The 9,782-nt window shown below is 68.7% G+C and overlaps 2 protein-coding genes across 2 annotated transcripts in view; both read left to right on the top strand.

Annotated features, from left to right (window-relative positions):
* Positions 1 to 55: 55 nt before the first annotated feature.
* On the top strand, positions 56 to 3,668 carry MNEG_9013 (ATP-dependent RNA helicase DOB1; the record flags this gene model as incomplete). Its single annotated transcript, XM_014042516.1, has 10 exons — positions 56 to 70; positions 230 to 576; positions 762 to 1,122; positions 1,293 to 1,385; positions 1,625 to 1,915; positions 2,289 to 2,413; positions 2,643 to 2,762; positions 2,996 to 3,050; positions 3,241 to 3,315; positions 3,558 to 3,668. 10 exons carry the CDS (start codon positions 56 to 58, stop codon positions 3,666 to 3,668), a joined length of 1,593 nt encoding a protein of 530 aa, XP_013897970.1.
* A 1,079-nt stretch (positions 3,669 to 4,747) lies between these two features.
* MNEG_9012 (hypothetical protein) overlaps positions 4,748 to 9,782 on the top strand; it is a gene marked incomplete at both ends in the record, with an annotated part of 7,341 nt that continues 2,306 nt past the window's right edge. Inside the window, 6 exons of the mRNA XM_014042515.1 lie at positions 4,748 to 4,951; positions 5,173 to 6,037; positions 6,551 to 8,467; positions 8,714 to 8,838; positions 9,040 to 9,223; positions 9,505 to 9,689. Coding sequence (XP_013897969.1) covers positions 4,748 to 4,951; positions 5,173 to 6,037; positions 6,551 to 8,467; positions 8,714 to 8,838; positions 9,040 to 9,223; positions 9,505 to 9,689 — 3,480 coding nt within the window. The remainder of the gene's footprint in view (positions 4,952 to 5,172; positions 6,038 to 6,550; positions 8,468 to 8,713; positions 8,839 to 9,039; positions 9,224 to 9,504; positions 9,690 to 9,782) is intronic.

Genomic DNA, 9,782 nt, shown 5'->3' with positions numbered 1-9,782 from the left:
TGAGGGGCCAGGGTAAGCACGTGCAGCCCCGTGCATGCTCTACTGAGGCGGCGTCATGCCAGCCGGGCACGTGCATGCGCGGCCGCCTCGGCGCAATGCGCCGTTTCCAGACACCTCGACAGCCGCCGCAGCCACCCTGCGCGCAGCACCCTCGCCCCTCTCAGCGCCTGCACTAGGGGCTGGCTCTCACCTGCCTGCACCTCCCTCCCCTCTCCTGCCCCTGCGCCAGGTGGAGGACCTGCTGACGCTGCTGGAGCAGAGGGCGGCGCTGTCAGAGGACCTCAGGGCCGCCACAACGGCCGCGCCCGACACAGCCCTGCGCTTCCTGCAGCCGGGCCGCCTGGTCAAGGTGGCCGCGGGGCCGCCGGACCCGCGGCGCCCGCTGCCGCAGCTGGGGCCCGTGCCGAAGGGCGCCTCGCTGGAGGACGCAGCGGGGGGCGGGGACGCTGCAGCGGGCGGCGCGGCGGGTGGCGGCAGCGGCGTCGGCGGCAGCGGCTCGGACGACGAGACGGGGGATGCAGAGGGCGCTGGGCACGAGGTTGTGTCACTCGGTGACGTGCTGCGGAGAGTGGACGGGTGGGTGCGGTTGGGCAGTGACCGGACGTATGGGTGTGTGTGGGTGGGGGGTGGGCGGTTGTTAGGTGGGGTCATTGCAGGGGTGTGCATGGCGCTTGCCAGAGTTGGATCCGCGCAACACCCGGCTGCACATCTACAAGTGACGATCCCCCTCCTCCCATCTCTTGGCACATCCACAATCACAGCGCGTCGTGGGGTGTGCTCATCAGCTTCGAGAAGGCCGGGAAGCACAAGCAGCCCGGCGGCGGCGGCGGCGCGGCGGCGGGCGAGCTGGGCGAGGACGGTGACGGCAGCTCGTTCAGGGGCAGCGGCGGCGGCGCGCAGGCCAGGGGGCCGCGTTTTGTGGTGGACGTTCTCGTATCCTGCGACCCGTCCACCCTGCCGCGCGGCCAGCAGGGCGGGCAGCAGGGCGGCCGCGCGCTGCCGCGGCTGACGGCGCCGGGGGCGGCGGGGTCGAGCGCGCAGGTGGTGACGTTCCCCTTGGAACACCTGGCTGCCCTCAGCAGTGTGCGCATCAGAGGGCTGCAGGACCTCAGGACACAGCAGGTGGGAGGACAGGGGCCGCGTTTAGTACAAGGTGGGGTGTGACATCCAGAAAATTGGTGTGGCCCAACAGCCGGGCAGTCTGCTGCTTGTGGAGGGGCGCGGCGAGCCGGAAGCATCCGTTCCAGCTTGGCCCCCGTTTGCGATTGCCCTTCCCCTCAAACACATACCAGGCGCGGGATTCGCTGATCGGCAGCGCTGCAGAGGCGCTGCGGCGGCAGCCGGGGGGCGAGCCTCCCCAGCTGGACCCTCAGAGCGACATGAAGGTGCCGGCCGGGGGCGTGGCTGTGTGCCCCAGGAACCTGACTGGATAACAGCGCCACATCCCAGACAGAGCAAACAATCCTCAGCCTTATGCACTACATCGTGCTTTTGGGCCCTTAGTCAAGCATTGACTTACTCTGCCTGCGACCTTGAACACATGCGCACACAACTCACCTGTTGACCCAGTCATCCCACTACCGCCGACCGTACCTGGCACGTCCCGCCCCCCTCCCCTCCCAAGGCTGGCGGCAAGGAGGTCAAGGGGCTGGTGCGGCGGCTGGAGTCCCTGGACGACCGCATAGCCCGTCACCCCCTGGCCGCCAGCCCCGCCCTGGCGCGCCTCCTGGGCGCGCTGCAAGCCAAGCGCGCGCTGGCCGCGGCCGCCAAGGTGGCCAGGCGGGAGGCCAAGGCGGCGGCGGGCCTGGTGCTGTCGGAGGAGCTGAAGGCGCGGCAGAGGCTGCTGCGGCGGCTGGGTTATGTGGACGACGACGGCCTCATCACGGCCAAGGGCCGCGTGGCCGCAGACCTGCAGGTGGGCCAGGGCGTGGCTGGGGTCAGGGGGTCAGGGTGTGTGGGCGTCGCGGGCGCCGGAGGTTGCGGCTAGGATTGAGGGTGGCAAGGGCGGGGATTCTGCGCTGTCGCAGGCAAGTGGAGCGGGGCAGGAAGGGCCCTGGTCAGAGCTCAGGCAGGCTGACGGGCCAAAAAAAGTCGTGTGGGCACCTGGCCGACCTGGGACAGCCTGCCACACACTTGACATATGCCTGCCTCTACCCCTGTCCATTCCGCTGGTCGCCAGTTGTTTTTCCCGTTGATCACCCGCTATTCTTTGGCCCCGCCCTGACCCAGGCCTTTGCATCCCCCCCTCCCTCCCTCCCTCCCTCCTCTCCCCCCCCACATGACATCAGTCTGGTGACGAGCTGGTGCTGACGGAGCTCATCTTCAGCGGCGCCTTCAGCAGCCTCACCACAGAGCAGCTCGTGGCCACAGCATCCTGCTTCGTCTGGCAGGAGAAGCGGGAGGGCGGCGTCAGGTACCCGGCAGCTTCACGCGGCCTTTGTTGCAGCAGCGCAGACCAGACATCTCTGGTCTGCGCTAATCCTCACCTCCTGGCGACATTCATATGTGGTTTTGCAACTCATCCAGCCTGCTCGAACACCTGATCTGAATGTGCGCCTGTTTCTTTCCCTCCTGGACGCCCCTAAGTCTCGTGCCAACTTCACCCCACCTGCGGCTGTCCCCGCCCCCGCCTCCCCCTCCAGGTTGCCCAAGGAGCTGCAGGGCCCGCTCAAGGCGCTGCAGGACACAGCGCGGCGTGTGGGCAAGGCGGCGGCGGACTCCAAGGTGGCGCTGGACCCCCAGGAGTACGCTGACTCATTCAGGTGGGGCGCGCCCTGCACACGCCAGCGCACGCATGCGTTCTGTTCTGTTTGTAGCGGAGTAGGGCTCTGTTCAAAGGTCTGAGACACAAAGGGGCGTCTGCCTTGGCGGCGGGGTCAAACTGTGCAGGCCTGCGTGCGTGCGTCATCCCAATTTGTGGGTCCACAATAGCGTATCCTCATCACAGCGCACGCGATGACGCTGCCGGTGCTTCTCCTCTGTCCCCGCTGCCCAGGCCCGAGCTCATGAACGCGGCGGCAGCATGGGCGCGCGGACAGCGATTCGCCGAGGTGGGTTTGAGGACGAGTGCCGGGGTTGACGTTGCCCGCACGATTTGGAGCTTAGCCCGCATTGATGTGGGATGGGTGCGTGGGACTGCCGTTCATTCAGCCGTCTGTACAAGTCAGGTTGGTCCTTTGTGGGTGGGGTGCGGCCTTGCGCCCCTTAACAGTGTTCCACCCCGCCCCCCTCTCCCTGCAGGTGATCAAGATGGCGGAGGTGTTTGAGGGCAGCCTGGTGCGCGCTGTCAGGAGGCTGGAGGAGCTCCTGCGCCAGGTGAGGGCGGCGGCGGCCGGGGTGGGGGGGGCCTGCGTGCATGCGTGATGAGTGGGTGTGCATGTCTTGGGGAGAGGGCGTTGTATGTGAGGTTCCTGATTGTATGCCGAAATGCACGGGGCTGGGAGTGATTGGGGACACAGGGCTGTGCGATGGGGAATGCAGAGACGCATGACTTTGCAAGATGCCGGCAGACTCCATCTCCCACCCCCCGCGCCCTCCGTCAAACACTCAACTCCAAGGTGTCGGGTGCGCTGCGAAGTGTGGGTGACAGCGAGCTGGCTGCCAAGTTCGACGAGGCGCGCACGGTTATCAAACGCGACGTCATCTTCGCGGCGTCCCTGTACCTGTAATGCGCTGTCATATGTCATCCTGTGTGAAAGCCCGTGTGCGTACAGCAGGATTGTCCCTGTGTATTCCGTCCCGCTAGATGGAGCAGCTCTGCGGGTTGTAGGACCGACAACAACAGCGGTGACCTAATGGCACCGTCGGCGATCGCGTTGTACAGAGCCTGTACGTATGCGAGGCAAACCCAACCCCCTCGTGCCCTGTGCAACATAGCCATAGCTCTTCGCTTGCAGCCGCTGCTGTCCAGGCGCGTGTTGCGTACTGCAGCAGGGCGCCGGCAGCACAGTCAAGAGTCACCTGCTGACTGCGACCCAAGTGACTGGCGGCCCGCTCGGCGGACCCCTTGTGCGGGTCAATTATGGTTTTTTGGGGGACATTATAGTTTGCAATACTGCAATGGACTGAGCAGCAGCCCAGGATGCAGGTTATCGGGGCCCAGTGGCGGGGCGCAGCCTGCGGGATCGCTGGAGCGGCCCATAGGCATCGAAGGATCACAGGTATGTATGAACCAGGCGCTCGCGCTCGCAGCTGTCACGCCCCAGATCAGTGCACGCAACAACTCGACCCACCCGATCCCCCTGTCCATGCGCTTCGTCGCAGCCCGCCTGTCAGCTAATCGCCTGACACATTGCGCATTGCTGCTGCCAGGTGAGTGCTTGCCGCGAGTGAGATATGCGCTGCGACGCTTGCCGTGCCCTCACTCGCCGCTTGCCCGCTCCGGGCGTGCAGCTGCCTGTGCAGCGCGGCCAGACGCAACACCGTGCCACGCCCCCCAGGCCAACGCGTGGCGCGTACGAGAGCGGTTGAGGCAAGGGGTAGCTCGGGCGACAAGCCGCAGGAGCACCAGCAGCAGCAGGTGGATGGTAGCGATGCTGAGGTACTTGAACCTGCGGGCGAGGGTGCAGAGCAGGCAGCGGCATTGCCGCGTCAGCAGCAGGCACACCAGGTGCAGCTGCAGGCGCAGGAGCAGGTGCAGACACCAGCGGTTGTGCGAGACGACGAGGCGGCAGCCGCGGCGGCCGCGCTTGGTGGCAGCGATGGCGACGACGGCCAGGGGGATCCCGGCTGGAGCCTGCGCCGTGCGATGGCGCCGGTGCTGGAGCTGTGCGGTGCTGTCGCCGCCGCCGCGTCCGGCGCATGGCGACGGTGGTACCTGCGGCTTCCATTGCTGCTGGGCGGGGGCCTGCTGGCATTTGCGGCGGCCCTGGGGCTGCTGCTGGCGCCGCTACTGGAGCGGCTGGTGCTGCCGGGCCTGGTGTCCCAGGGGCGCGAGCTCATGCAGCGCGAGGTGGGCCCAGGCAGCAACCGCTGTGCCAGAGATTCGCCACGTGTGACAGCACATGTCCGTGTCGCAAGTGTTGCTGCCTGACACGGCACCTTTTGCCGGTTGGGCCTGCTGACGGGCATCACCTGCTTCCACCCCACAGCCTGCGCCAGCTGCCAACGCAGCTCACAGCCATTCACCCCGCTGCTGCTGCCTGCCGTCCAACAACCACGCCCCCGTGTCAGATCCGCGTCGGCGGCGTGCAGCACGTGAGCCTGGTGGGCGGCCTGCTGGGCCTGCGGCCCCTCCTGGCGCTGCGTGACATCTACGTGGGCCCGGGCCCTGTGGAGCGCAGCAGCGCGGAAGTCGGCGTCGTTGCGCTGACCTTCGCGCCGCTGACGTCACTGGCGCGCGGCGAGGCGGTGCTTGGGGTGCAGCTGCGGGGCGCCGTGGTGACGGCGGTGCAGGCGGCCAACCTGTCGTGGCTGGGGTACCCCCAGGACACAGTGCCCTCCAGCAGGGACCTGCTGCCAGGCCTGAGCAGCGGCGGCGGCGGCGGCGGTAGCGGCGGAGAGGGCGCAGGTGCGGCCTTCGATAACAGCGAGCCCTCGGCGGCGCAGGGGCAGGCGCAGGCCCGCGCATCTGGTGCAGCGGGCCGCTCGCCGCCGCTTGCGTCGCTGTCGGCGCCGCAGCCGCCAGGGAGGCAACGCGGGGGCGCCGGGACGCTGGAGCGGACAGGCGCTGCGGCTTTGCGGCCGAAGCAGCAGCGGCAAGAGCAGGCGGGACGGGAGCAGCAGCGGCCGTCGCCGGGTGCGGTGCCTGCAGACCCCAGCGGCAGCCAGAGTGACGCCACCGCGGAAGAGGACAGTGACCAGCAGCTGTGGGAGCGCCGCGGGTCTCACGCCCAGGCTGGCACCAGCAGCGCCTCTGATACGCCAGACCTGGAGTCGACCCTGCGCTGGCGGTGGCGCAAAAAGGGGGAGGGGCGCGGCGCGCCTCTCCCGCAGAACGGGGGCGCTGCGCGGCTAGCGCCTGGGCGCGAGGGGGTGCGGCTGCTGGGCTCACGGCTGGCGCTGCCACAGAGCGCTGCGGAGACCGAGGAGGTTGGCGGTGAGGTCAGGCAGCGACCCTCGCAGCAGCAGCAGAAGCAGCAGCAGCAGCAGAAGCAGCAGCAGCAGCAGCAGCAGCAGCAGCAGGGGCAGGGGCAGGGGCAGGGGAAGCGGCAACAGGTATTGTCTTCCGCACCAGGCTCACATGATGCGGCGTCGTCCGAGCCCGTTGAACTCCATGATGGCGGAGGCAGCAGCGAAGGCGGCAGCAGCCAGGTGGCTAGCAGCAGCAGGGGGCACGATGGCTTGTCCTCCTGGGAGCAGGAGGCCCTTGGAGGCATGGTAGGTGCCAGACAGCAGCAGCCGCAGCAGCAGCAGCAGCAGCAGCAGCAGCAGCAGCAGCAGCAGCAGCAGCAGCAGCGGCAACAGCAACAGCATCAGCAACAGCAACAGCAACAGCAACAGATAAAGCAAGAACAGCAGCAGTGGCACTTGCGGCAGCGGGAGGTTGGAAGTCAACCGCAGAACAGCCGGTCGGGGTTGCCCAAATCCCACGCGCTGTCTTCGCCGACAGCCAGCGATGACGAGTGGAGTGGCACCACGAGCGGCGAGGCGGGTGGGGCTGCGGCCAGACGGGTGGGGGTGGCCCCTACCACGGAAGCGTCCGCGGTGTCTGACAGCGATGTGCAGGGCAGCAGCGACGGGTCAGCGGAGGTTTCACCTGCAGCGACGGCCGCTGTCGCGGAAACGGCGGTGATGGTGCCGTCGGAACCACCAGGCGGCGGCGCGGACCGCTCGACGGCAGCGTTGAGCACGGCGGCCCAGGCCCCAGTGCCGGAGCCCCCTGCCGGCCCCGCGCGCCCCCCTCTGGTGGTGCAGCCCTACATGAGAGTGCCGCCCCCCTCCCTGGCGGAGCGGGCCGGCAGCTTCCTGGCCGGGCGCGCTGCGCACGCCGCCTCTGGCGCCCTGGCGGTCGCCTCGCGTGCTGCGGCGCGTGCGGGCGGCGCGCTGGCCGCGCGCCTGCCGCCGGTCCACCTGGGGCGCATCACGCTGGCGGACGGGCGGTTGAACGCGGTCGTGTTTGGGGAGCCCATCCCCCGCGTCGTGGAGGGCATCGGCGCCATGGCGCGGCTGGCGGCAGGGTACCAGCGCTTTGAGCTGGACCTGGAGGGAGCGGCGCGCGCGCGCGACCCGCGCAGCATCAAGTGCACCGTGGTGTCGCCCCACAGCAAGCGCCACCTGCGGTACGTGACGCCCGGCGTGGGGCCGACGCTCGCGGGGCCGGCGCGGCGGTTCACATGCGACGTGCTGCCGCGGCCGAGCGCGGAGGACGCGGAGGTCGCTGCTGCGGCTGCGGCAGGCGACGGACCGGAGGGTGCCTTGGCGCTGGGCGGCGGCGAGGAGGGCGGGGAGGTGTGGGCAGACGGCGGGGCAGTAGGGTCAGGGCGCAGGGATGAGGCGGCGTCTGCTGGGACGGCGCTGCTGACGCGTCAGCCGCCGGCGCAGGACCCTTCCTTTCACTCCTATCCCCACCAGCAGCAGCAGCCGCAGCAGCACCAGCAGCAGCAGCAGCAGCAGCAGCAGGAGCAGCAGCAGGAGCAGCAGCAGCAGCAGCAGCAGCAGCAGGAGCAACAGCCTCAGGGGCACGAAGGAACCCCGGTGGCGGCGGCTGTGGCGGCAGCAAGCGACGTGGACGGATTGGTGGGCAATGGCAGCCCTCCTGGGGTGGTGATGCCGTGGGAGCAGCACCATCATAGCCATCACCAGCAGCATGCGGGGGCGGAGGACGACCCACATTGGCAGGAGCTGGCCCGGCTGCAGCAGCAGGAGCGTTTCCCGCGGCAGCAGGCGCTGCAGCGGCAGCCATCATCACAACGGCAAGTCCAGCAGCAGCCCCTGCAGCAGCAGCAACAGCAGCAGCAGCCCCTGCAGCAGCAGCAACAGCAGCAACAGCAGCAACAGCAGCAACAGCAGCAACAGCAGCAACAGCAGCAACAGCAGCAACAGCAGCAACAGCAGCAACAGCAGCAGCAGCAGCAGGAGGAGGACACAGATGATGAGGGCTCCCAGGCCGGGCCGCAGGGAGCCTCGCAAGCAGCCGGCAGCGGCGGCGGGGGCCCCTTGGCGCCGCCACCATATGTGGCGCCCGAGCCGCTGCACCTGGGCCCCACCGGCCAGGCAGCATTCAACCATACGGTCCACTTCCAAGCCGACCTGCCGCCCTCAGAGGCAGCCGCGCCGCCCCCTGGCCCTGGCAGTGGGGGCCGGCTGCGCGTCAAGGTGTCCCACGTCATGCCCGCCCAGCCTGACGGCGCGATGGACCTCCGCATATCTGTGTTTGGCCGCGGCCTCCACGCCCCCCTGATAGACCGCCTGGTGGAGCTGCCGATGGACATCAACGCGGGCGTGGTGGACGGGGACTTCCACGTGCGCGCCTACGACACGCCCACGTGGGACTTCCCCGCCATCACAGGGAAGATTGCGTGCTCAGGTGAGTGGCCGCTGAACGGTCGCGGTTGAGTCGCTGTGCCTGGGATGACAGCAAGCGATATGGGGTTGCGCTCTGGCTCCAGTGGGGCGCATTTGGGGTTGTTCAGTTAATGGCACACTAATGTCGTGGTTGTACGCGCCCGCCTGGTAACGTCTGCCACGGCCTCGCTGCGCTCTCCACTTCTCAACCCGTGCACTGGCCTATGCACTAAGCCGCCGGCCCCCCACCGCGCCTTGGCCGTGTCAGGCGTGGACCTGCACTTTTGGGACGCCCCTGACGACATCCTGGGGGCCTCCATGGACCTCGTGTTTGAGGGGGACAGGGTCTACCTGCACAGCGCACGCGGCCACTTTGGGGCGGTGCCGCTGAGGGTGAGGCCGCGCCTGGGGGATGGCGGCAGAGTGTGGGGGTGGCGGTGCAGCACGTGGGCGGGGGGTAACGCCTGGTGTGCCTGCACGCCACTCTGTGCGCAGCTGTCGTGGCTTGTGGGCCGCTGCTGATCAATCTCCCTGCCAAACCCCGCCACGCCCCTCCGACCCCGTGCTGCCCCCACTCCTTGCCCTGGTGCCAAGGTGAGCGGTGACCTGGACCTCAACCCCAAGGGGGGCTCCTACCGCATCCAGGCCAACGTGCCGCCGGTGGAGGTGAACGCGCTGCGCGCAACACTGGCGGTGCGGCCCATCCCCTTCCCCGTAGCGGGCGCCGTGCGCGGGGTGCTGCACTGCACGGGGCCCCTGGAGAAGCCCATCTTTTCAGGTGAGAGCCGCACAGTAGTTTTGGGTAGGGGGCGAAGCAGCGCAGTGGGCAAGGAAGGGGGTTCCGGGCCCATGTGATGCACACGAGCGCCGGCCTGCTGGCACCACGCAGCTGGGGTGCGATGCGAGGTACTGGTCGGGCCGCCCAGGGGGCTGCCCTCGCGGCCAGGCGGTCCCAACACTGGCCCGCCTCGTGAGCGCAATGTCATCTTGTTGCCGGCTTGCCCTGAAACCCCCCGCATGCCGTCGCGCCCCTCCCCGTCCCTCCTTCCCCTGCCGCAGGCTCCGCCAGCGCGGTGCGGCCGACGCCGGCGATGCTTGCGGGCGTTGAGGACACGCCGGCCCTGCGCGTTCTGCTGGCGGATCCCTCCGCTGTGGTGGCGTACGACCACGTTGCGGCGGGGGCGGCTGCGGGAGTCTTCACGCTGGACCTCTCAACAGAGATGTTCGTGCTGCACTCGGGGCAGGTGATTGATTGTGTGTGTGTGTGTGTGTGTGTGTGTGTGTGTGTGTGCGTGTGTGTGTGTGTGCGTGTGTGCGTGTGCGTGCGTGCGTGCGTG

The sequence above is a fragment of the Monoraphidium neglectum genome (assembly GCF_000611645.1).
Source record: "Monoraphidium neglectum strain SAG 48.87 unplaced genomic scaffold scaffold01789, whole genome shotgun sequence".
Taxonomy (NCBI): Eukaryota; Viridiplantae; Chlorophyta; class Chlorophyceae; order Sphaeropleales; family Selenastraceae; genus Monoraphidium; species Monoraphidium neglectum.
Note: the sequence above shows the minus strand (reverse complement) of the source record. Positions and strands in the feature narration are given on the sequence as shown.